The sequence below is a fragment of the Solanum dulcamara genome, chromosome 7, assembly GCF_947179165.1.
Source record: "Solanum dulcamara chromosome 7, daSolDulc1.2, whole genome shotgun sequence".
Lineage (NCBI taxonomy): Eukaryota > Viridiplantae > Streptophyta > Magnoliopsida > Solanales > Solanaceae > Solanum > Solanum dulcamara.
Genome location: NC_077243.1, coordinates 16,947,208 through 16,973,399, shown reverse-complemented (window position 1 = coordinate 16,973,399; position 26,192 = coordinate 16,947,208). Strand labels below are relative to the sequence as shown.

The 26,192-nt window shown below is 35.7% G+C and overlaps 3 protein-coding genes and 1 non-coding gene across 8 annotated transcripts; 2 read left to right on the top strand and 2 right to left on the bottom strand.

Moving 5' to 3' along the window:
• Window positions 1–1,415: 1,415 nt before the first annotated feature.
• Window positions 1,416–6,902, top strand: LOC129896067 (hydroxyproline O-galactosyltransferase HPGT1). The gene is made up of 12 exons (XM_055971884.1): window positions 1,416–1,812; window positions 1,892–1,955; window positions 3,021–3,070; window positions 3,160–3,350; window positions 3,912–3,975; window positions 4,055–4,127; window positions 4,589–4,712; window positions 4,868–4,955; window positions 5,090–5,140; window positions 5,831–5,902; window positions 5,983–6,095; window positions 6,284–6,902. Exons 1-12 carry the CDS (start codon window positions 1,700–1,702, stop codon window positions 6,304–6,306), a joined length of 1,026 nt encoding a protein of 341 aa, XP_055827859.1. The 5' UTR covers window positions 1,416–1,699; the 3' UTR covers window positions 6,307–6,902.
• A 1,265-nt stretch (window positions 6,903–8,167) lies between these two features.
• LOC129894005 (uncharacterized) lies at window positions 8,168–15,994 on the top strand. The gene is made up of 5 exons (XM_055969488.1): window positions 8,168–8,490; window positions 8,599–8,651; window positions 8,903–9,064; window positions 14,966–15,067; window positions 15,639–15,994. The coding sequence occupies exons 1-5, from the start codon at window positions 8,286–8,288 to the stop codon at window positions 15,771–15,773; spliced, it is 657 nt and encodes a 218-aa protein (XP_055825463.1). The 5' UTR covers window positions 8,168–8,285; the 3' UTR covers window positions 15,774–15,994.
• A 276-nt stretch (window positions 15,995–16,270) lies between these two features.
• Window positions 16,271–23,479, bottom strand: LOC129894003 (uncharacterized). Of its 5 annotated transcripts, XM_055969486.1 has the most exons (5): window positions 23,306–23,479; window positions 22,961–23,007; window positions 20,365–20,420; window positions 18,789–20,239; window positions 16,271–16,937 (listed from the first exon to the last, which is right to left on the bottom strand). In XM_055969486.1, the coding sequence occupies exons 3-5, from the start codon at window positions 20,373–20,375 to the stop codon at window positions 16,531–16,533; spliced, it is 1,869 nt and encodes a 622-aa protein (XP_055825461.1). In that variant the 5' UTR covers window positions 20,376–20,420; window positions 22,961–23,007; window positions 23,306–23,479; the 3' UTR covers window positions 16,271–16,530. The 5 variants fall into 5 exon arrangements, with proteins under 5 accessions (XP_055825461.1, XP_055825458.1, XP_055825459.1 ...); XM_055969483.1 differs by having other exon boundaries at window positions 18,789–20,420; XM_055969484.1 differs by lacking the exon at window positions 23,306–23,479 and adding an exon at window positions 23,144–23,295 and having other exon boundaries at window positions 18,789–20,420.
• Window positions 23,480–23,626: 147 nt separating this feature from the next.
• Window positions 23,627–23,698, bottom strand: TRNAM-CAU (transfer RNA methionine (anticodon CAU)). Its single transcript has one exon. It is a non-coding gene; the product is annotated as a tRNA-Met (tRNA).
• Window positions 23,699–26,192: the final 2,494 nt, after the last annotated feature.

Here is a 26,192-nt window from a genome sequence, read left to right as displayed (position 1 = left end):
ATTAATTCAATTAATGTTAAGTATTTTTGCGGCAATAACTATTATCGCTAAAAGAAGAATCCTTGCCACTAAATGTCTCTTTTACTTTAGTAAATATTGCCTTAAATTGACCCCAAGCACCTCTAAAATTGATACTTAAAGTCCTTAAGATGTATCCAACAAAACCCAATGCCACTCAATCGAAATAAATTATAAATAAGTAGATAAAAAAAATCAATTAATGATCTTTACTGGTATTTTTAGTTCTTTATCTACAAAATATTGATGGAGAATCCGAAAATTGAATATGTAAAATAAAGTAACGACTGAAACTATGAAACACTTCCCAAAAGTGTATCAATCTTAACCTACAAAGTCGGATATAATTATAGAGAGATTTGTGGAGAAAATTAAAATTATTTGGGGAAGTAATTGGATACAAGATTCAACAAAAATATTGATCATCGACAGTGACGCTACAATGCAACAACATGAAAAGAAAGAAAGTGAATTTTGCTAAGTGGGCTTAACATAATCTTAAAAGATTTTCATCTTCAGCCCGCTGGACTGCATGAAGTAGAAAATTATTCATCTAACATTTTAGATTATAGCCTAAAAATTCGTTTTTAGCAAATTAAATTTCTTATGAGAAAATATTAGATCACTATATAAATTTTTATATGTTATTATAAACATTAAACAACAAATTAATTTTTTATGTGAGGTTGAGAAATATATAAATAAATATTATACTTGAATCTAATAATATCAAAAAGATAATTTATAAATGCTATATATGTAAAACGTTTCAAAATAGGAATAAGTCTAAATGATCAACTAAAAAAAGGGACATAAGCATAAACCAGGCAAAGGGAAGTTCCTTACGTGGTAAGCACAACAATCCATCAAATTTAGTTGTATTCCTTAAAAAAATTTATGTTGTACAACATTTTTAAATATTAATTAACATAAATGACAGAATCCCTTAAGAATACATGGACACATAAAAAGTGATAAAGATTTTCTCCAACATATTATTAGTAATGAATTTTCACTACATAAATCTCAATTGTGGAATAATTCTAAACATTGAAAAAATATACTTAAATTTAAAATCTTGTAATCTTAAATTGATCAAATCAAAACATGTTTGTAATGACCATCTTTAAATAGTCATATTTATATTTTAGATTATTCGATGATATAAAAGGATCTTTAGCAAAGGGTAAAGGTGTAAATTAAGACACAAAGAGCTAAAACTGGAAAATGAACTAAATTGATTTTCTATTCATAGAAAAATAGAAATTGCTGTCCAAATTACCTGCTTATACATGCTTATCCAATTGAAAAACTTATCTAATAAACTGTATAATAGACATTCATAATACAACGTACTTAGAACTTAATTAAAATTGATGGTCGGTGATGTTAACACAAAACTCAATTCACTTAATGCGGCAATATTTTCAGTAACAAAAGGAATTGTAGTGCTTTGAAGTGATCGTGTAATAATGGAGGAAATGTAGGGATCCGAATGGGACCCGCCTACACCTAAATTCCCAATTCTGAACATAACGTCCGATTTGGTTCTGAAATCCATAGACTGAAAACTTTCCTTAACCGCGACGCCAACTGGAAACCGCACTCACTCACCGAGTCAAATGTACATGATCCATTTGGACTACCAATTCCTCAATTGAGATTTGAGAAGAAAAAAAAAATGCAGAGCCGGGGATCCAATGCCCGGTTCTCAGGAATGGGGGTGCGATCCCCAATTTCATCTCTCATGCTTGCCATGTTCGCTACCATGGCTTCTTTCTATGTCGCCGGCCGGTGAGTTTTCCGTCGAGTTACTCTGCTATAAACGTTCCCCTGAGTGCTCTGCTTTAACTTTGGTTTTTTTATGCTACAGCTTGTGGCAAGACGCACAAAACAGGGTTTACTTAACGAAAGAGCTCGATAGAATAACTGGTCAGGTATGTATGATCTTACTTATAGATCTCTCTTTTTGAGTGATTTTTAGTTTTTGGATTTAGTGGTTTTGCTTGGACTTATGCGAGTTGTATCGTTCTCTCCCTTTTCGATTGTGCTTTGTCAATGCAATGGCTTTTAGTTTTGGATCCACTTGGCCGATCTAAAATCTTAATTCAGTGGGTACGGAGTAAAACAACGAACACGCGCTATCACTCTGTAGCAGTATATTGCATCTTAGTATACCAGAGATCAAGGTCGAATCCAATAACTTTCATCTAAACTTTGTATCTGTCTTAAGAAATTCATTTAATATGTAAAAATTAGTATGAATTTAGATTCAAATCCTGGCTCCGCGAGGTTAATGAATTGGAGTATATGTTTTTGGAAGAGAATAAATTATTCATATGGTTCAAGCTGAGTATATGTGGTTGTGGTTCAAGCTGAGTATCCGCGGTTGAGTTTGTGAAATGAGAAGAATTTGTGGTGAATATGTATCATATGGTAGATTACTTGGAAGCTTGTGCTGAAAAATCACTATTGTCCAATGTGATTGGTGTTCAACATGTAAAATATAGAGAAAGATCCTCTCTGCTTTGATTTGGTTTGGAATTTCATGCAGTATTATAAATAGCAACCTTTATGCAGATTTCCTCTCTGGACAATGAAGACAGTACTACTAGTAACAGTTTAATTGCATTCTCGAGGAGACACTTAATTTTGGTGTAAACTTTGAGCTGTAATCTCAATTTGGTTGCATAAGATAGTTTTCTGTCACATGCATCATTCAGCAGATCACTGGGAGGCTTGTGAAAAAAATTATCATTATTGTCCTACTGCCAACGTGAGAAGCGTTCAAAATGTAAAATTCAAAGAAATGTCCTTTTCCGTCTGTATTAGGTTTGGCATTCTATGCAGTAATATCTAGCAATAGATATGCAGTCCTTTTCTCTGGATTGCGGTGAAATCAGTAATTGTTCTCCTACATAGATTGACGTCCATTCTTGAGCAAATGCTCAATTTTGATTTTGTGTTTTGTGAGGAAATTAATAAATCTGGTTAATTTCCAGGGACACTCTGCAATATCTGTTGCAGACACATTAAAAATCATAGAGTGCAGGTTCGAAAAACTTCCCCTCTCAATTTGTGTTTATTAATGTCGTAATTAACAAAAAATTACTAGTTTAATTAAGAATGTTTGGTTATTAGGGAGCAAAGGAAGAAACTATCTGCCCTAGAGATGGAACTGGCAGCTGCTAGACAGGAAGGATTTGTCTCCAAACAATCATCAGATATGAAGAAAACTCCTGAAAAGGGTCCAGTAATAGTGATAGGAATTTTCACAAGTTTTGGGCGCAAAAATGATAGAGATTCTATAAGGAAGGCATGGATGTCAACTGGTAGAGCATCAATTTTATGACATTTTAATAATTTATTTCTTGTTCTTCACATAATCATGATGTTTGTATGGATTCTTATCTTGTTACCCCCTCCACAAGGAATGGAATACCACAACTTGTCTTAGGAAGACTATTAAGAGGATAAGTGAAAATGGGCATTTGTTTAATCTTTAGAAGAGAGGAGAAGTGGGTGGGAACATGTGGAAGTTCCTAGTGGCTTTCCAAAATTTTCAAGAATATAATTATACGCTGAATTGAGAAGTGGATAACTAACACCAGTGTAGTTCCCTTCTTTTTTGGGGGTTTTTATCATATAACAAGGTAGAACTTGTTTTTTAAGTTACATGAAAACTATTTTGAGATGATTTAGAAACAAGAGGTGGGTTACTGGATTAATGATGGATGAAGCAATTTGTTTCAGACTGGGGAACTTATCTTATGATTCCAACACTTTTTGTTTGACTTGAGATTAATTATTAGAAATTTCATGGAAGATTTTCAAGTCATGCTCCTGGAGGTTTAGAACCATGTGTATCTTCTCACATATTTTCCTATATCCAGATGCAGCTTTGAAAAGAATGGAGGAAAAGAAGGGCATTGTTGCACGTTTCGTCATTGGCAGAAGGTATTTTCTTATGGTTACTGCCTCTTTAGTTGTGAGTATTTTACATATTGGTTTCATTCGCTTGCACCTTAATTTGCAGTGCTAATCGTGGAGACAGCTTGGACAGGAGCATTGACAGTGAAAACAGTCAAACTAATGATTTTTTTATTCTTGTGAGTTGTTAAACTAGTATATTATTTTTTATTCTTCTAAGTTGTTAAATTAGTATATTACTTTTTTATTCTTGTGAGTTGTTAAATTAGTATATCCATTGGAATGAAATATTCTCATCGCATACTTGGCAGCCAAAGATTTTTCTCGAGATGAACTCATCTTCCTTGATTTAGTTGTTCGTTTCAGATATGAACAGATCAATGTTCAACATAGATAACAGGATATCCCTAGGACTGCTATAATTGAAATGATATAGACCACAAAAAATATGAAGGTGAACCACAATGGAAAATATACTTGCCCCATTAGCATGAAGCAACTTTTATTCCCATAATTGCAAATACTTTTTCCACAAGTCTGAACCAAAAGATTTTGCTTTTAAGCCCCAATTAGTCTTCCTAGCTTGAGAATTTCAGTCAGCAGCGTAGAATTTAGTTGACAGTGTCATTTGTTTGGACAGGAAAATCATGTTGAGGCTCCTGAAGAACTCTCCAAGAAAACAAAGCTATTTTTTGCACATGCAGCAGACAGCTGGACTGCTGACTATTATGCGAAAGTCAATGACAATGTCTTTGTAAACATTGGTATGTACAATGATAAGTAAGCACTATAAGCTAACTACCACGACCCCCTAAAGAAGTTTGCCAGAACATATGGCTATTCTGATGCAATTACTTGCTTTTGGCATCTCCCAACAAGTTAATATAAAGATTTTCAATAACCTGTGACGATTGTGCAGATTCCTTGGGAAATACACTTGCGTCGTATTTGAGTTCCCCGCGTGTATATATTGGGTGCATGAAATCAGGCGAAGTTTTCTCTGAACAGTGAGTGTGACTTCACCACTCGACTTATTGATATTAGGGACTTGATAATATTCATCTGAACTAAAATAGTAGCATAAAAATGCTTGAGGAGGTCATCTTTTATGAATATGATCATGTCTTTGTTTGATCGACAGGGGCCATAAATGGTACGAACCAGATTGGTGGAAATTTGGAGATGGAAAAACGTAAGTCTCTCGTGTCCTTAAGAAAGTGCATTTACCTGTCTCTGTGTTACACGAGTTTTAATTTATTTTCTGTTATCTTATACGAGAAAGGCTCAGAATAACTGAAAGAGGATTGATGTGTCTTTTTGTTAGAACTTCTCTTGCTCTGCTGCATGTTTCACTTGGAGCTAGACTGCAGATATTGACCTTTCCAGTTACCTGATCTTTTTAGGAGGCCAAAATTTTCAAATCAACAAAAATCACATTTTCTTCATTTCACAATTAGCATAGTTGCCAGTCACCTGTTCTTAACAGAGTTTATTAGTAGTTGTGTCTTCTCTAAATTTGGAGATTCTTATAAGAGCTTTGGAAGCCATCTTTCCTCTCAAACCCCAAAAATAAATATATAGAAAGGGGGTTATATGTATAAACATGCATAAAAATCATACTTGAAAAAAAATGCATAAAACTCATTGATGGGCCAATAACCATTCACTTAAATCGTAGCCTCAGGAGCTTAATCATGGTATTTCCTTGAAGCTGAAGCCAACTTCCAAGTACCATAATTGCTATTATGCAAATCTAAAAAAAATCCCATTCTCTATACCAATGTATTGTTGTCTTTTTCATGTTTTACTAGTATATTCGGTTATGTTGGAATACATCTTATTTATGAAATGGCAAAGTTCATTCATTGCTTCTTTCTTTTAGGTACTTTCGTCATGCTTCTACAGAGCTGTTTGTAATATCCCAAGCATTGGCTAGATATATTTCTATAAATAGGTGAGTTCTCATTCCGTTGCATTTAGCACTATGGAATGTGGATGGATGTTAAGAAAATTAAGCCCTGGATTGAATTGCAGATCCCTACTCCGTACTTATGCACATGATGATGTCAGTGTTGGGTCCTGGTTTATAGGTGCCGATGTCAAACATGTAGATGACAGGAAGTTTTGCTGCTCGTCTTGGTCATCAGGTCTCTTATATCTCTTTCTTTATACCAGCACAACCCTCTTGGAAAGTATTCATCATCTCCTATGAAATATCCCATTAGTTAACTGACTGTTGATGTATGAGTTTGCTGGACCACGGGAAGTGGAATGAAGTGCTTTTGATGGACTAAGTTGCTGGACTCCTTGATGTAACATGTGATGTGTTTTGCAGGAGCCATTTGTTCCGGAGTGTGATTTAACTTGACTGAAAGGTTCAAGAGATATTCAGAGTGGCATGCTTGTTGATTTCCTTGCTTCACAATTGCTAGTATTGCTTCATGACAGTGGGTTTTTGGCAACACTTCTCTGTCAGGGGTTCTACTGAAGTTCATTCCTTAAATCAGAAAACATATGTAGATGGCGGAGCTGCTAGAACTGTGAAGATTCTTTTCTTATGTAAGTAACCCATAAATCACAATACATCTGATGTATGTGAGTCCATTCTTTAGGAAGTCGGGATATTTAGCCCCAACCCCTGGGCTTCTCAGGGTCAGACACCAATTTTACCATATTACGATATGTTCATTGCTTATTCTTTGAGAAGCAAAGGGGATACTGGGATACTTGAATACATCTGTGAATTTTAGGACAATGTACTTTCTATAGTGAAGACTGAAGAGTTCATGTAGATGGGTTTCTGCAAAAGAAAATGACCTTTCTGAACTAACCAGTTCGTAAATCTGTGCGCGTCTATAAATTCATTTAAGCACTAATTTGTATTGACATAGTTTAAACTCATTTAAGCACGAATTTGTATTCAATTATAACATTCGATCTTTTCTTATTAACTATATTAGATATTCGATTTAATTTTATGCCATGTGATAATTGTAAATATATCTTTTTATGAGTCGACGACAATAGGAAAAAAAAAAGAGAGGCTCTTTTCCCCCAATAAAGATGAATTTATTTGTGAAGATATGCAAGCAAGAACAAGAATTTAATGCCGACTCACCTTTCATTTCTCTATCACAAACAAATAAAATAAGCAAACTGTAATGGATGGTTTAAAATATGTTTTAAAAAAAAAAGATCGGTTCCAAATTTTTGACTGAATTATTGGAACAAATGATATGATTGTCCTATTTTAAATAGTTGACCTTTTCTCAATTCCAACTGAGTAACCGTTTGTAGGAGGAGATCATAATTTGGCTAGCGACGAGTGATTTTTTTTAGCTACTTGACTATATTTAAGGGCATGTTTTGTAAAAAATGTAACAAAGGGGAGAATTATTCTATTTTAAATTGTTCAGAAAAATTAACGCTCTTTCCTAAATGTAACAACACATGTCTTTTGCAAGTTAAATCAAGATAACTTACATAAATCCACTAGTTTATGTAAGTTTAGCTACTTGACTATATTTAAGGGCATGTTTTGTAAAAAATGTAACAAAGGGGAGAATTATTCTGTTTTAAATTGTTCAGAAAAATTAACGCTCTTTCCTAAATGTAACAACACATGTCTTTTACAAGTTAAATCAAGATAACTTACATAAATCCACTAGTTTAGGAGCTAATTACTTAGACACATTCTAATTTGTAATATTGTGTAACTTACCATTATTTTGTGCGTCCAAATACATGTATCTCTGGATACATAAGGTCAAAATTAGGTGTTATTCTAGATACATTGTATCAAAGTGGATTCGCATGTATCTGGGATACATAACAAATCTCGCTAGCCTCCCTCGCCTCTCTCCCATCTCGCTTGCCACTATTGCATGTATCTGATACCAGATACATGCGAATCACGCCAGATACATATGCATACATATATCTAGTGTGATTCATATGTATTTAGGATCTCGCTCGCCTCCTCCCCATCTCGATCGTGTATCTCCCTATTTTAGCGTATCTGGTAACAAAAATACATGTATCTTATTCAATATATGATAGAAAACGTTTAATCAATGATAAAATATATAATATTTTAAAAGTATATGTAATAATAGTAAATATGGTAGTGAATTATGTGTAATTCTGTAGTTTTTCCAATTAAGATTAAGTAGCCCACCTTTGGAGATAGGCCCAAAGCCCAAACCAGAATCAGCGAGACAGGACCGCTATTTACGGAAATCAAACTTCCGGGTTCAAGTAGATTCGTCTGGCACATCTGCTTCATTTTCCTTCTCTTCCAAACTCTGCTGTTGTTGTGATCGGAATCAGTGAACGCCATGGATTACGATTTCAGGAACAGAACAGGACCTCCTTACGATGCAGAATTACCGATGTACGGTAGGCCAGCAACCGGCGCTGCACATCCAAACCCACAGCCACATCCTATGTACGGACAAGCTCCTGGACTCTATCCTAGGCCTGGTCAACACTCCGCCGGCCGGAACCCTCCTTTCCATCACGCTCCTTCTCCGTCTTCAAACAGTATGTATTTCCTCCATCTCTCATTTGCGTGACGTTGTAGTGAGTTCGGATGTCAATTTTCATCTAGTGGAATATTGATCTCTTACCTGTTGAATTCCACTTTTGCAGTTGGAATTGGCATCAGAGTTGCTATAAAACCGGAATATCGGATTACACCTCCGGTAACGAAACCTATCACTCTGCTCATCAACTTAAGAAATGACAACTAGAACCATAAAATGATCAAATCAATTAAATTTGAATTAGGATTTCTGTGTCCAAATCTAAGCAGCTCTTTGTGATTCCAATTATTCTATTTTTGCTTTCATCGAATATTTTCCATAGCTAGCGTTTGTATATTGATTTAGTATTGTATCAGTTGCATAGCTTATATCTTTTGTGTGAACAATATGTTCGTTTTGGTTTATTGTAGCCTCAATTGTCAATGCAAGTGGGAGACATTCCCCGAAGCACATTCAACTTTGATTTTGACCTTGAGAAAAAGATTTTGGCTGAAGCAGAAAAGGAAAGCCAGAACTGGAGCAGGCTAGGGCTGGAAAATCTTCCACCTAGAGTGCCAGAACAAACTAACATGGTACTTACATTTTTTGTTATCTTGTTAACTGCCCAACTAAAATCTGCTTACATGAGTTTCTCAAATGTTGCAAGTCCAGTATCTGAAATAAATATGGAGGGTTAGTGTAGGTTGATATACAGCGTAAAATTCTAACTATAATGAATCCTCTGAATACCGGACCCTTTTTTTATTTGGTTCTCTCTTTACTGTTTCCCCTTCTTTCTTACCGAGAATTTCCGTATCGCAATACGCAGTTTTTTAGACAGAATCCCCGGCGCATAGCACTGAATAGGGAGCCGCCGAATACACCAGCCACGCCTAACATGTGAAATGGATTCCGCGCTTCGAAAAGTCTTTTTTGATGCGTCTGTAATAGCCTATGTGTCCCAAAAAAGCATTTACTTTTCTAGTTAGAGACCAACGTCTTGGGGCTAACGTGGGATCCGCTCAAGGACCTACTCAAGCTCACTCTCATTCCAGGAATCAGAGGAAGGCATGTATTAGAATGGAAAGATCCATTAGATAAACCTAGGACCACACTTGGTTGGCCCCTGAATACAGCGAAATGGCTAAAGAGGAATCATATAGCCTCCACCCACGGTTTAGAATTCGAGGTGAAGTTGATTATTAGCTGAAGTGCTCCCTCCATTTCAATTTATATGATGGTATTTGATTGGGCATGGTATTTAAGATAATTCATTTTGACTTGTGTATATAATTAGTGGTAGTGGAAGAAATAATGAGAAACGATAGGAAAAGTTAATTTGATAAAGAAACATCACATCAAAGTTTAAAATCTGTATAGCTTAATGGATGTACATTATTAGAAGCTGGTGAAAGTTGGATAGACATGGAACGATAACAATTATTTTGGAACACGAAAAAATGAAAAGAGAGTTGTGTAAATTGAAAATCAGAGAGTACTAGTTTGGCTTCCACCCATAAACTTTTTTTTACCTTCTAGGACGGTGGTTGGATCATTAAAACTAACATGTTAATTGGAAGATCTCCATTGCTTATGTATTTTCTTCGATTTAGTCTTAAACTGTAGAGGATTAGCTCATCAAGCGAAAGAAACAGACAAGAGCTGGGGCACCTGTACTCTGTCACATGACGCCCAGGGGTGGTCAAATCTGTAAAGTAGTTTGAGCATTGAAATGGAACTCACTTAATTTTTGTGATGGGTAGGAGATTACTTTCAATAACTTGTCTTTAAAGATTCCTAGCCTGCAGTGCAACTGAAGAATTAGGGTTTCCTTATCAAAAAAATAAAAGTGAAACTGAAGAATTTGAGATGCAGCTCATTGCCAGTCATTCAATTCCATTACGTTTTTCTATTGTCAATAACAAGTGCGACATGAGTTTAATATCTGTTCATGCTCTTTCTCTGGATTGAACAACAACAACAACGTACCCAGTGAAATCCCATAGGTGGGGTCTTGGGAGAGTAGAGTGTACGCAAACTATACCCTACCTCGTGGAGGTAAGAAGATTGTTTCTGGAGGACCCTTGCCTCGAGTATAACATATCAGAATAATGAAAAAAGGAAAATGTCAGTGGAGTAACAAAGCAACTAATAAGGAAATAGTAACAACCACAAAATAATGCGAAAATGTAAACAAAGTCAACAACAAGTGATGGTGGAATCAAAAGCAAAACACTATAAGAAAATAGCTAAACCCCTTGAAAATCAAGACAACACTCCATACCTCCTAACCTTCTACCCTTAATCGCATCCTCCACACCCTCCTATCTAATGTCATGTCCTTGATAATCTGGGGCTACGTCATGTCCTGTCTAATCACCTGTCACGACCCAAAAATCGAGGTCATAATGGCACACATCTCAAAACCCAATATGATGTGTAACCCTAAAAATAAAACTCATACCAGACTCCCAAAGGGGAAAGTGATGCCACAATTTAAATAAAAAGAAAAATAATAAAGAGAAAATTATCCCAAAACCTGGTGTCATAAGTATAAAGAGCATCTAATACAAGGTTCGAATCTGAAGATACAACATAAGTCTTTGAATGATACAAAAGACTGAAAAATAAGGATAGACTAGTGACGATCCGAATTCTGGGATCTCACCACTAATTTGAGAATACATAATCCGCTAGAATATCAACTGCCACGTGAGGTACCCCAACTAGTATTTGCATCAAAAAGGGATACAGAAGTAGGGGTGAGTACAATTCACATGTACTCAGTAGGTTTTAGCTGACTGAGTGTTAGGAATTAATCAAATCTATGAAATAAACTAAGGAACGCTTTCACCTGCATACAGAAAAGTCCCACTTCGGCATCGGTGACGCCAGTTTATATATATAGTGTCGCGAGTAAAGTAGACCCGTAATAACAGCTCATAATCACAATTAATCAGATAATTCAAGCAGCACAGATATCAATGCAATGCAATGCAATATGATGATGCAATGATGTATTGGTACGGTGGAATCAAGACTGTCGCACAGCCTGTCGTATACACCTGCCGAGCTGTGCTACCAAGCAGGACCCATGGGGGTCTCGTAGACCATATACCTCAATCACAATATCTCATTATCCTTGCCACCTCCTCGTGGTCAAAGGATCACAATGCATCCACTATCCTGCCGTAATACTGCCTCGGACAGGAACTCAAGATACAAAGGTTTAAAGGTGTTTCATTTTCTTTCTCAAAAAGAATTTCCATATTTCTCAACTTCCCATGTTTCATGATATGATGAATGAGGATGAATGCATCAAAACACATATGACATGGAAGTAATATTCAACTCACATGTGGTAGAAGGTTCAAAGTTCTCAAAACTTAACCTACACATGATATTCACCCTCAATAAATAGTAATAGAAATATTCATCCCTTTCTCAACAATATTTCAATACTCAAGCATTCTCAAAAACCCCAACTCAACCTCTCAGGCGAGCATCACAAGTCAAATAATATACTCAAGCTTCTCTCTTAGGCAAATCACGAATCACATGCTCTCAAAGCAAATAAGATAACAAATAAGGCCTCCACACAGGCTATGTAATACAAATAAACCCCCACATGGCAATACATTAATAAATAAGCCCCCACACGGACATCACAATATATATATAATATTCTCAACTCATACTACGACCTCATCCCAAAGTCTATAACATATGAATGACTAATTACCCCATCTCAATCTCAAAGAAGGATAGCCAAACCTACCTCAATTGTCGAAACCGCACTCGAACACCTCCTCCGAACAAGCAACTCTCGAATTCAATGCCCGGAATGACAACCCACTATCAACAATAAAACATACACATCACAAGGAGTCCAATGACACCCATATTGATAGGTTTCGGAACCGGGGGTAAAATGGTCCAAAAATTAATTATTTCCGAAAAAGGTCAAATCTGGAAATTTATTGGACAATCACATTCTACTTGTAATAAGGAACTCATGGTTGAAAAACCCATAAAAATATAGCTCAAAACGAGTTAGAAATCACCATTTGCCTTAAATTCGAATTAGGGAAGAAACAAAGATTTTTGGGGTTTGAAACTAAACTTTAGGGGTTAAAATCATCAAAAACTTAATGAAAAGGAAAGGTTTTAGGTCAAAAATCACTTACCCAACACTTTGCCTTAAAAATCTCTTCTCAAATCACCTCAAGGAGTTCAAGAACTCAAACAATTGATGAAAATATTGAAATGGGAAGAAAGGGGCATTTTCTGCCCAAAAAGTTACTGTTCACGCGTGTTTTGTATAAATTTTCGAAAATCACCCTCAAGGTCATTACATCACCTCTCCTCAATACTTTTTTGGCCTACCTCTACCTCTCCTCGTGGTCGCTATATCCAGCCTCTCGCACCTCCTCACTGGGGCATCTACACGTCTCCTATTCACATGTCCAACCATCTTAGTCTTGGTTCCCTCATCTTGTCCACTACAAAGGCTAATCCCACCTTATCCCGAATATTCTCATTCCTAATCTTATGCTCATACATCCATCTCAACATCCTTATTTCCGTGACTTGGATCTTCTGAACATGGGAGTTCTTGACTAGCCAGCACTCCGTCCCATACAACAATGCTAGTCTAACCACTATTGTTATAAGGCTTACCTTTAAGTTTAGGTGGTATCTTCTTATACTCCGGAGGGAAGCCTCCACTTCATTCACGCCGCACCAATACGATGAGTGACATCATCGTCGATGTCCCACTTCTTTGGATTACTGATCCAAGATATTTGAAACTATCTATCTTAGGGATAGTTTGAGTGTCAAGCCTCTCACTTCCACGCCAGCATCATGCACTTTCTCTGGATTGAGTTCCTGGATATTTGAACCGATGCTAATAAGCAATCCTACCGGTAAAGGATTGTTTTCTTAACATCATGTTTTGTCTTCAATCTTCAAGTTGAAATGCTTCAAAAAAGCATGCCTAAGGTTTTAAAAACGACATTCCTTTTGCGATAAGGTCAGGTTTTATCAATTAAGTACCAAGATGGTACAAAAGAAATACATAAACCAACAACATAAGAAACATCAACACATCAAGTAATTCCTCCTTAGGTATTGATCCAGGTTACCTAACATACTGCTATTACACCAAAAATATAAGTTATGCAAACAAGAAATCTTTATTCTATAACAGCCATCCTTTTTCCTTCGGAGCAAGCTTTATTTCTTTCTAGCCATATAGTCTAAAAAATGCATATGGGAATGGTCAGGTTTCATGCATCCTTCGACTTCGCCAGCAATCCATCAAACTCTGAGGGGCCGTTTGGTATGATGTATAAGGAAAATAATCATGGTATAACTTTATCCAATACCACAACAACATGCCAGTGTACTAATACCGCAAGTACGGTCTGGGAAGGGTAGGATGTACGCTAACCTTACCTCTACCTTTGTGAGGTAGAGAGGCTGTTTCCAATACGACCCTCCAAAAGAAAAGTATCCGACGCAGGATTGAAATAAAAATAAGACAGCATCATAGGAAGATACAAAACAAGTGCACCAAGAGATAGTAATACACATTAAAGAATAATAGTTGTTCTTTTCCAGCTTTATGAAATAGTAAAGTATCATCTGCATGCAGAATATGGGTGAGAACTGTTTCCTCCACTCCATTCCTGCAATTCTGTCTTTCAGAGCATTAAACTTAGGATCTTGATCACAAAAACAAAAAGATAGGGAGATGAAGGATCACGTAGTCTTAATCACATTCCAGACTTGAAGAGACCTTGAGGATCACCATTAATCAATACGGAAAATCTGACTGTAGAAATGCAGAATCTGTTCCACTATTTCCATCTATCTCCAAAATTCATTTGCTTCATTACATGTAATAACTTGACCAATATTCATTTGTGTTATAACTCAAGGATAACAGTGCAAGTGTTACTGTGTTAGTTCTTATACTTCCTTTTCGTTGGCACATGACTTCTGAGTTTTCAAGGTGGTTGAATCCTTCCTCTGGATGATGAATTATTCTGTTTAAACAACATATTCTATTATGCATACCGTACTTGGCCTAAGAGATAATTGTTTGTCCTTTTCTTCTTAAGAACTGGTGTAACAAGTGAATCCTCAAGTTTGGATCCCTCATTTTGAATTTTTGGATCCAAATACGGCTTGTATGCAGCAAAGGAGGAAAAATCATGTATTGAAACATGTCGTTTATTATGACATTTTTTAGGATATTGAATGTCAAGTCCATGGACAAAGGTGGATAGCATCTTTAAACGTTTGACTTGACTATATATATATTGGTTCCTGAAAGTTTCGAAATGTATACTACATTGAATATAGGGATACTACATTGAATGTTTTGCAGTTTAGAAACTCAATGTGATTCTGATCTGTGGCCCTTTTGTTAAGATTTGAATGGTTCTTTTCTTACTTGGATATATATTTTTCTTGCTTGAATATAGGGATACACAGGAGATCCTATTATGAACAAATACGCAACATCTGGTTTCAATAGAGAGGCTGTGGCCATTGCAGTTGCAAATTATGGAGATAATCCGATCAAGGTGTAGAGCTTTTACATGCTTCTCTTACATTTCTGTTGCATGTGGCACTATGATCATTGTCAAATTAGTTTATCTTCCAAAATTACATTTCTGTTGCATGTGGCACTTTGAGCATTGTCAAATTAGTTTATCTACCAAAATTACTTTAAATTAATTTTCCTGAATATATTTCTCCACAAAGATTTCCTTTTCTTATGATCCCCTGTCCTTGGTCGAATTTCAAATTTAATTCATTTAGGAGCCAACTTAACTAATTTTTGTAGGGAAATCGGCAAATGATTAGATATTTTTTGGAAAGTAGGGTAGCATACTTGGGAACTGCATGAAAGTACAACATGATGCAACTATCTGCATCAAAAAACCATTTTGGAAATATTTACAGCAATGTTTACAAATTTTGTATTTTAGTTTCTGAAAAGCAAATCATGACATTTTACTTTGCCACCGAGATGGCAGAATGGTTGTGTGGAGGTGTTATATAATAATTTGTTCAATAGCATTAAGGAGCACTTGTCTATAGTAAATTTGACCATTCATTAGCTCTTCTAACAATTTCTTTATCAACTTTCAGGTCAAGGAATTTGTGGAGGGATATACTCTCTTGAAAGAGATGGGATTCTCATCAAACAGTGTTGCAGATGCCTTACTGATGAATGACAACGATAAAGACCAGGCAGCAGCTCAGTTGCTCGGCAATTCATCATAATATATTTTCATGAGCATGTAATGAGGTGTCAATATATTATAATTCCATTGTAAATGTATGTTGAACCATTTACGTGTGTGCAGATAAGATATTTTCATATAAGTCATATTATTAACTTTTAGATGAGTAATGTCTGGCATTGCTGGATAGCTACAGGTTGCGATAAGCAAAATTTGCTGGTAGTGATTATTATTCTTCAATGTCAATTTTGTGTCCTGGCAGTCTAGTTCTATTCATTATTATTGCTGTGTTTTGCCCAACACAATACGAGCCACTGCACCACCTTTGTGTTAATCATGTGCAAATGCAATAGAAGGTTGGATCTACAGATTCTCGAAGCTGGTTAAGTACGATATAAGAACATCAAACTTTCTTGACCTTTTACATGAACGATCAAAGGAAAATCTGGATAAATGTTTAGCCAGAACAAGTGAATTTTCACTAGCATTTGGTCTCCCATGTGTTCAGCTTTATACGTCAAGGACCTTGTTGCTATATATTTCAAAAGGGGTGTCACAATATAATTTAATTTCCCAGACTGGCCAAATACATACATAAAAAACATACACGATCAGTTTCTCCAACTACCCTCAGCCTCTATATTTCTGGGTAGGCGTGACATCTAGATGGCCAATGAGAAAAGCTACTTGCATCATTCCTAGCTAGGTATGTACATGGAAAGAATCAAACAATTCCAAGACTATTTTATGACGACTAAATACGTATGTGCATTTAAAGGGGTGGACAGTCAACATGATCACAAACCAAATATGTGGTCACCAGCACCAAATATTGCAGCAGTAAACTGTCGTGTGTTCAAGTCATTCCCATCCAGACCCGAACCAAATCTATCAAGCCACTGAGTTGGACTAGGATTTTCTGCCTCTTCTACCCACTCAGATGTCATATCTATGTCATCAAGTTGGAGGGGATCTTCCTCGGTAGATTTAGAAACCAAATACCGTGCTAGCTTCAGATTATAATTTATGTAAACAAGGTCTAAAAGTGTTTCCTTATCAATCTTATTGCGCTTCTCAGAGTGGATTTGCTGAAATGTGCTCCAATGTCGCTCAAAAGTGAACGCACTGCACACCTGGCTAAGTATTTTAATAGCGACTCTTTGCAATGTAGGAGCAGCATCACCATACTGTTCCCACCAGATACCTACAATGCACTTCTGTTGCATCAGTCCATTGAAAATTAATTAGGCTATGAAGAAAACTTGAGTGAAAAGCATGGTGTGTTGGCAGCAGTCATTTTACTTTAATCTATCAGATGCAAATGAGAGGATAGAAAACTATAACAGAACAGTTAAAAAGTTATTTATGATATTCTGGAGAATGTCCATGCAATTGATGCAGTCCACAGGAGACCCAAGGTTACCAGATCAACTATGTACTTTCAACTTGATCTGTGTTTTAAGCCAGTGCCAAAGTCTTACTACGAGTGAATGAACACCGAGTCATTAGTGTTGTTTTCCAACTTTTAGGGCCAATACATTTTCCATATATTTGCGAAGTCCTACTGACTTGAATGCTTCCCCGAATATTTGATCTTGCAGGAAGTGATATGTATGTATTCCGAGGCAGAATTGCCATGCAAGTACAACTCCTTTTATCAACTTATGGTTTTACGTAACTTAAGAGGTAGCAACCACAACAAATACTGGTAGCAATCCTTGGGCACAAGGTTCGAAACTCGATGGATAATGGGCCCACTCTTCTAACTTTTTTCACTTAAATACCAGGCTTTAGTCTCTAGCAAGGTGTGAACACTCAACTTCTATAGTACTCTAAAGCCTAGAACCTTTACTGGTAATCTTTCTCCACATCTAACCGTGCTTGCTTAATTCCCATCTTCACAAATCCTTTGGGTATTGATTCTAGGGGGGTTGATTATGAAACCATGTTAAGTACCAGCAGTCCACTTCACCTCAGTCACAGTCGGCCGTCATGTTGTGAAAACCTGAGAGCAAATATTTGCCACAAACTTTAAGGATTTCAGAGCTCCTAAGAGGGATGTCGGGGCAGAACTCATAGATATATGCCTGCATGTCCTCAACTGAGGACATAGACTAACTTCGACCGAGTTTTCTCATAAATCTGAAAGGCACATATGGCTAGACAACCCAAAGCCCCATTAAGATGATAAATAGACAGAAAGAAGACATGTATATCATTGGTTCCCCTCAAAAGAGGTTATATACATGTCTTCTTTTCGTCCATTTAAAACCTTAGTGGGGTTTCGAGGTGTCCAGTCTTATATGCCTCTCAGAATTATGAGACAACTCAGTCGACTCCAGTCTGTACCCCCAGTCGATGAGATGAGGGGATTTATGTAAGAGTTTTGCCCTGACATCCCTCTTAGGAGCTCCGCAATCCTTAAAAGTTTGGGGCAAATGTTTGCTTTCAGGTTTTCACAACATGGAGGCTGACCGTGACTGAGGTGAAGTCGAGTGCTGGTACTTAACATGGTTTCATAATCAACCTCCCCTAGAATCAATGCCTGAAGGATTCGTGAAGGGAGCATAGAACGGAAACCCGAGGTGGAGACGACAAATAAGCAAGCATGGCTAAATGTGGAGAGAGACTATCATCTATCAGTCCACTATTCAGACCCTGAACATAGACTAGAGCATGCTAGGGCAACAATAGAAGAACAAAGAACCCATATAGAAGCTACGCTCCGAGGACAACTTAACTTGTCAACAATTCGGGAAGTACAGGCAGCAGAGCTTGCCTCATCTCATCAGCAAAAACTGTGAGAAAATGACCTTGATTTCAGGTAGGTCTTAACGAGAAGAGGGACCAATGGATGTGTAAGAGGGGTGTGACACTAGGAACATAGACATGACCTATGATATCTTCAATGTAGAAGATACTAGCCAGCCTTCCTACTATCTCAAGGAGAAGAAAGAAGAATAAACAGACAAGATTTTTTTTAGGATTGGCTGATTGCTTTAAGTTTGTAGAATTATGTAAAGGGGATGCACAAAATGTAAAGCTTCAAGTATACCTGGAGGAACAGTATCAATTGCTTCCTTTGCCAGATTACAACCAAACATCCCAGATGCCCGTGTATATAAAAGGATTTGAGTAGTGATATCTCGCCTCAGTTCGGGAGTTGGTAGCAGCTTCTCCAGTACTCTGAAAAAATCTTCTTTTATAGACCCAAGAAACTTGACTTCTGTGTTGTATTGGATGCCAGGATTCAAAAAGGCAGCTGCTGAATGCAGAGGAGAGTGAAGGTTGTTCTTCCATTTCTTATCCACTATATCTAAAAATGTTTTGCACTTTATTTCATCCATAATATAGTATGTCCTTATTGACTCCTTTGCTCTGGTTAGTAGTTCATATATAGTGCCCACAGCTGGCTTTCCTCCAGAAACTTCTCTCATAACTTTGAGAAAGGGCTCAGAAACAGCAACACACTCTTCAGCTGTCCGCCAAAAGTCATTGTCATCCAGAATTCCGATACAATTAACATTTTGTGATTTATTTGTATAAGCAGAATTGCCAGCAAGCTCTGGACTGTTAAAAATAAGTTTCAATCTTGACCTGTGCTTCAATAAACATTGCAAGGAGAGGAAGTGTGATACGGACTTTGTGATACCAGTCTTGATGATCTCTTGTCCCCCAGTGAACTTTTTCATGAGATCAAGCAATGGGGAATTGTTGTATATAAACTTCGAGATTGATTGTGCCTGTAAAATGCATCTATTTACCCAATCTAATTTTGAAAACTCATCTAAGATTGCATTTATACACTGTGAAGCACAAGGGGACACAAAAACATTCCCATAGTTCTGCAAAATATGGTTCACTATACCAGTGCAGTGAAGTGTATTATCCATAATTACTTGTACAACATTTTCTGGGCCAAAATCTTGAATGATTGAATCAAACAACTCAGAGAGGCATTTCAGATTCTTAAAATATGAAGATGCATCTACAGATTTGTAGAAAAAAGTCCTGGAGGGCGATGAAACCAAGAAGTTGATCAAAGCTTTCATTTTGTTGTCCGTCCATGTTTCTGCGATTAAAGTGCAACCTGTCATAGCCCACTCTTTCTCAACATCTTTTGACTGTAAACTTACTTCAGACTTGATCCTCTCCAACCATGTTGCTTTCAGAGTTTCAGGAGAAGGACCTATAAACCCACTGCCACACTTCCCTACTGCCTCAATCATTTGATGGTAAGAGGACGATCTTGCTACACCATAGTCAATTTTGTTCTCAAAAAAGAACAATGCAATACTTCTCTCTGCAATTTCTTGGTTATTTCCAGATGAAGAGATAGCCTGCCCAATTGGTGGAAAAATTCTTGCAATTGGAGTTGTTGGTTCCACAGACAAATGCGGTTTTTCTGGAGAGATATTTACAAGAGATTTTGCCTCAATGAGCTTATGCTTTTTAGTACTAGGAGGTTCCTTTGTCTCTTCCTTTGATGCTATTATTGCCCTTACCCTGTCAGTAACATCATCCCTGACCTTAGTACATGGATTCACACCTTTACTGGGAAGTCTGGATAAGTGATGCTTTAACCTACTAATGCCACCATTTAGAATTCTAAGACAAAATTTACACCTTACTTTATTCCCATCTAACTTCTCAGCATATTCCCAACAGACGTCTTTTTCTCGAACCACTGCCAGTAAAAAATCTGTTAGAAAATTTTCTGACTATCTGCTCAAAAATAAATTTCTGAATCAGCCAAGATGGGCTTTTTCTTTATTCTTTTTGTTTTCTTTCCCCTCTTAGGAGAAAGAAGATTCTATGACACAGTGCACAATAATGGAACATAATTGTCATTCAGGAAATTTGAAATTAATACAATGACATGATCAAGTGTCAACCTTCGACTAAGGTAGATATATATTATCTTAGGTTTCAATGATAAGCCCCAAACAAATGCTACCTACTATGCCGATCATCTTCAACTCATGCAACAATAATGTATCCCAATTCACTAGCAAAGCTAAAAGTGATGTATACGGATAGGCTTCTTTAGATCATATACCAAGATACTTTTGAAAACCCCAATAATATACGTTTGTCATTCCGTTAAAATCTGCCAGCATTACGAGCAAATCACACGGCATATTACCACCAGTCAATTATGTTAAAACTCCATAAATCAATTTGACTTGAAAAAGAACGAAAAGAAAGAAGGAAGCTAAAGTGTTGTCCATTCAAAATTCCCAAATTAAAACTAGGTTCTATTTTTGATTAACTGATCAACTAAATTTCTTTTGATTATATGGTGAAGAAGTGCAATTAAGCATACATATTTTTTTGATAGGTTTTTTATCTTCTAAAAATTATCTCTTTTTTTTTTATAACCATGGTGTCCAGGCCAGCTTTCTCGCACCTCGACTAATTTCACGGGATACATGCCACCTCCCACCAGCATCTCCTAAAGATTATCTTTTAAAACAAGGGGAAGCATCAAACAAAGCTTTGATTTTGACCATATTTGACATTCGGTAAGGCGAGGATTGAAAGGAATGGGGGATCAGAGAAAGATATTATGATTTTGATCACACTTAGTATGCGCTAACTACGGACATACTATTTGAACAAATTTGGTTTTGTTCATTGTTCAAGAAATATAGTCTCGTCACAAATGTGTATTTTTTAAAAAATTATTCAGAAGTCTTTCGGATTATAGCTTGATGAATTATTAGGGATGTTTAGGGTAGAAATACATCATGGAAATCGAGCCAATGTCCTTTTTGCCTTCTAATAGGATTGCTTTGTTTTTGAATTCAACAAGTGATGCCTTGACTTAATTGACCTTGGCAAGAAAGGCTATGTCATTCCCTTCGACTGTTCTGCTTCAACATATCGGCAGTTCTCAACAGAAAAGGACAATTACAGATATTCAAATTCTCAGTTCTGCATATTCATCCCCAAAAAAAACCCATCCCCCCCCCCCCCCCCCCCCGCGCGAAAAAAGGTAGCAGTCTGTTGTCTCTAGGTACAGAGTTGTAATTATCCCTTTTGGTGTATTTGGAAACCCATATGAACCATTTTCCTTTCTTTTCTTTTTTTTTTGGATAAGAACCATTATACTTCCTTTGTTTCATTCTTCATCTTGCAACATATCCATCACTTCAAACTTTATTTCCGTTTCAATTTGGCAGTGCATTTTTTTCACGCAGTATAAATAATACCAACTGTAGTGAAAGACAACTTTTTAAGCTCCTTTTTCTTTCTCTCCTTTTTTCTTTTTTTAGTATCTTTAGGATTGGATAAATTTATATCTTTTGCATTCCTCAATAACAGGCTGGAAGGAACAACATTTGTAGTGTATAACTTTTGAGATGTCCTTTCTTGTAGTACTTCCATCATTTACTAGATAGGAAAAACATCTCTGAGACTTTGTAACAGGCAACAACAATTGACATCCAACAAACTTACCTACCATAATATGATTACTCATAAGTAAAACTTTTTTTTTCATTTTTAGATGGATACAGATTGGCTAACACAACATTTACCACACAGAAATACTTTTGAACTCTAATTAAAAAGGAAAACAATTTCTTTTAATAAATAACAAAAAGTTCTAATCAAAGAAATTTAGACTAAACATATTAAAACTACCATTAGAAGATTATTGGATAGAGCTAAAAGCTTAGTGACATAATTATCCAAACAGCAATCTAGAGTAAATGGTTGTGTGTCACCTAGTGACAAATTAAACCAACAAAGAAAATCAACCTTAACTTTTCCGAGACTACATAATACAGAACTTTTTTTTCCAGATTTCATGGTACTAATCATTATTATTAATGCACTTATCCACAGTTTGTAATCATGCTTCATTCCCTTCCAAAAAAAAAAAAGAGAGAGAGAGAGAGAAGACAGACCTATGTTAAAGCTCTAACTTCATTAAGGCTAGAGATCTACACACTTCTGATTCTACTCTTATCTCAGGTACAACATTGTAACAATAAGGATAACTTGCGATGGCTAAATTCAGTGTTCCCCATACTACTGCATTACTTTCAGGAAGCATCAAAGTGCTTAATTCTCTCCAAATGAATATTTTCACTTTAGGAAGACGAGTGAACTGGAGTAGTAACTCTCCAAGCTCACTCCAAATTAACTAAACAACAATTCTAGAGATTTGTCAAATTGAAATAAACAAAAAGGCATGAAAACCCTAGTTCAGTGACTTACTAGTTATGGAGACTCTTCGCTTGGCAGTGGACTGAGGCTATATAAACCTAAGCAATAACAACATTTCAGTTAACAATCAAAGAGAGTATACAGGAGAAATTAGTACACTAAATCATTTTAAACTGAAATGAAACTGAGGCTATCTAGTTTAATTTCCAAGTAAAAGATGAAACAATTATTTACAGTCACCATAGATGCTGAGCTCGCAAGCTGAACTGAGAATCTACGAGAGTCTATGATGTTGGTTTCTACCATTTTTGAATAGCCGGAAACAGAAATCGAAAGGGAGGGAAAACAGAAATAGAGAGAGAGAAAATAGACGAGAAATAAGAGAGAAGAACTCACATGGAGTTGTGGAGAGACGAATTATCAATGGAGAGATAACGGCAAGATGGAAGTTGCAGAAAAGACAGAGAGAGAGAGAGATCTGTTTGATTTATCGCGATATTTTGTAGACTTTTTTATGTTTCTGAGGCTAGGGTTTAGTTCGTATCGGTTCTTCCATTTTGATACTTTTCATTTACTATACTATCTTCCTTCTTCTCGTTATAGTAATATCTCATCTACTTTTAAGTTTTTTATTTTTTATTTTTGGCAAAGAAGCGACGTCGTAATTAGACACGAAACAAATTTAAAAAATTGCAACGCTGGAATTGGAACTAATCATATCAGAGCCAGGTTTCGATCCTGGGACCTGTGGGTTATGGGCCCACCACGCTTCCGCTGCGCCACTCTGATTTGTTGTTCAAAAATAACAAAAAGTATTATGTAGCCCTTGTTTAGTAATATGGGATAAAATTAATTTTAAAATTTATTATCCCTTATTCCTCGTACGAACGCCCCTTTCTTTCTACTAGTTCTTACATAAGCAATTTGCAAGCCCTTGTTCGTCAAGAATCTAGGTTCATCATATCTTTTTTTTTTCTCCTTACAGTAATACGTAGATACGATGATTGAGCTAAAATCAAAGATTTCTTCTATTTATGTCCTAAGAATTGTGTGAGGGGAAGAGAACATGAAGTTTAAGCACCGCGTGCAGAGTTCAAATTTATTGGTTAGGTACGAAAATATTTACCCTTTCATTTATACTATAATAATGAAATAAATTATCATATTTATACGATTGGATAACTAATTATATGGAATAACTTTATTTATCCAATCTCCATACTAAACAAACCCCTACCCAATCAAGAAGCATATAACACTAGGCAGTTTAAACGAAAGTTGCGGACAGTTGTATACTACGTATTTGAAGGCTGAAGTATGCACGAACCGCCATGGCACTATCTTTATAGTACAATAGTGATTAATGCTAATTAAATTAAGGTAACGAATGTGTAGAACATTAAACTAAACAACAGGACCACATATATATGTTGTCCTTGGTGAATTAATTAGCTGTAATATGTATGTGATGTCTGATCTACCACCATATTATAAAATGAATTATGAATAGCAATATATATGTCATCGATCAGTTTTGATTTGACCATAGAAAAAGCCTGATTAATTAAGCTGACAAAAGAAAATGATAAGTTGTTCTGACCCGATTCATTAAACAATATTAGCCTGCATGCCAGTGGGATTTTTTTGACAATATTTGTGCATGCAAATTTGGAGTGTATATCTACACATATAAATTCATTAATTGTTTTTTGCCTTTGTTTAATTTTTGCTGGTTGTAGTACTAATCATACTAATTAGTCTTTGGTTTCAGTCATCATGGTCGGCATACTTTAGTAGGTAACACGGGCTACGTAGGTAACATTATTAATGGCCTTTGTTTTTTTAATAAGTGTAATAATTACTCCTATTATTTTTTTCAAAGCTAAATGGAGTACTATATATATTAAAGAAAAGCCTTTTCTTAAAGAATTGAAAACACAGAGAGTAATTTTCAGCGAAAACAGCTTGTCCGTCTATTAATGGTGTTTGAAAGAGAAAAAAAAAAACATTTTTTCACATGTTCTTAAATTAGTTCCATTTATTCCATTTAAAGTAATCTCTATAATTACTAGAAAATATTTTTCAAAAAATAAATGGATTTTTAGTGTTTAATTAATAAGTAAGTAAAAACATATAAATTCAGAAGTATTTATATATTATAATCTAGCAAAACACCGTAATAGTGAGATAGGATGAAAAGTGGAGGTTCAGAGGTGGGGATGGGATGTAGAGAGGAGACAATTAATTTAGAATGTCACTTATGAAACTTGTTTTTCCTACTTTCATTATGAAAGTCATTTTCCTTGAGAAATTTGTTTTCCTAAAAAAAATAATTTTTATAATATTTTGACCAATCAAACATGAGAAAGTTTAAAATATTTTTCTTCCTACCAAGCACACCCTAGCTAGTGTTTGCCCATTGTTTTCAAATATTTTTGAATAATCTTTAATTGGAGTTCAAAATGAGTTTGGTCATAGTTTTTCAAAACATATTTCACTTTTTCTTTAAAAAAACATAACTTGTATCCACAAGTTCTAAAACTATCAAAAATACCCAAACATAATGTACCAAACAAACATACTTGTTAATTTTAAATTATGCAGAACCTTGACGTTCATTATCATTATCACACATCATAGTCCTATATATAGATAAGTTTGACATAAAATTATCAAATTTATAATGACCTAGATAACACATTATCCTAAAATCATAACATGACATTTTAGTAACTAAAAAACGGTTAATAACATAATTGCTAGCTACTACAATTTGTCAAATTACAATTAGTTCATCAATGCAAAAAAAATTAAAAAAAATAACAATGATAGCAAATAAGAGACCTCATAGATAAGAGACCTCAAATATAAGAATTTACAAATCTAAAGAAAAATTTATACAATGAAGCAAAATAAATCTGAAGTAAAGGTCTATGTCAATTTCTTAATGTATGGCCAAATGAGTCCTTAATGAGAATGTGTTTCCTTTTAGTTAGTGGCAAACCAGCAGAAAGGTATAGAATAAAATAAGGCCAAAATATATATATCTTTAAACCTTTATTTCCATCATCATGTACGTAAAGGACAAAGGGAAACGAGCGTGATAATTAATTAAAAACAAAATGTCAAATTATTTTATATTAGCCACCATCCTAGGAACATGCCAAATATTGTTTATGGGACGTGCCTAATTGTCAAAGTTAGGCCAACGAATACATAATAGGAATCGTGTTAATTATACTCCCCATCCCTTGATTTTGACTTCACACTAATTTAGAGAAGA

Excerpts from the sequence above, each read along its gene's own strand:
- LOC129896067 (XM_055971884.1), top strand. The coding sequence starts at position 1,700 with ATGCAGAGCCGGGGATCCAATGCCCGGTTCTCAGGAATGGGGGTGCGA. Across the intron at positions 3,071-3,159 it reads TTAAAAATCATAGAGTGCAG|GGAGCAAAGGAAGAAACTAT; the intron begins GTTCGAAAAACT and ends TTTGGTTATTAG. Across the intron at positions 4,956-5,089 it reads GGCGAAGTTTTCTCTGAACA|GGGCCATAAATGGTACGAAC; the intron begins GTGAGTGTGACT and ends TTTGATCGACAG.
- LOC129894005 (XM_055969488.1), top strand. The coding sequence starts at position 8,286 with ATGGATTACGATTTCAGGAACAGAACAGGACCTCCTTACGATGCAGAA. Across the intron at positions 8,652-8,902 it reads AATATCGGATTACACCTCCG|CCTCAATTGTCAATGCAAGT; the intron begins GTAACGAAACCT and ends GGTTTATTGTAG. Across the intron at positions 9,065-14,965 it reads TGCCAGAACAAACTAACATG|GGATACACAGGAGATCCTAT; the intron begins GTACTTACATTT and ends GCTTGAATATAG.
- LOC129894003 (XM_055969483.1), bottom strand. Across the intron at positions 16,938-18,788 it reads AATTGATACTGTTCCTCCAG|GTATCTGGTGGGAACAGTAT; the intron begins GTATACTTGAAG and ends AGTGCATTGTAG.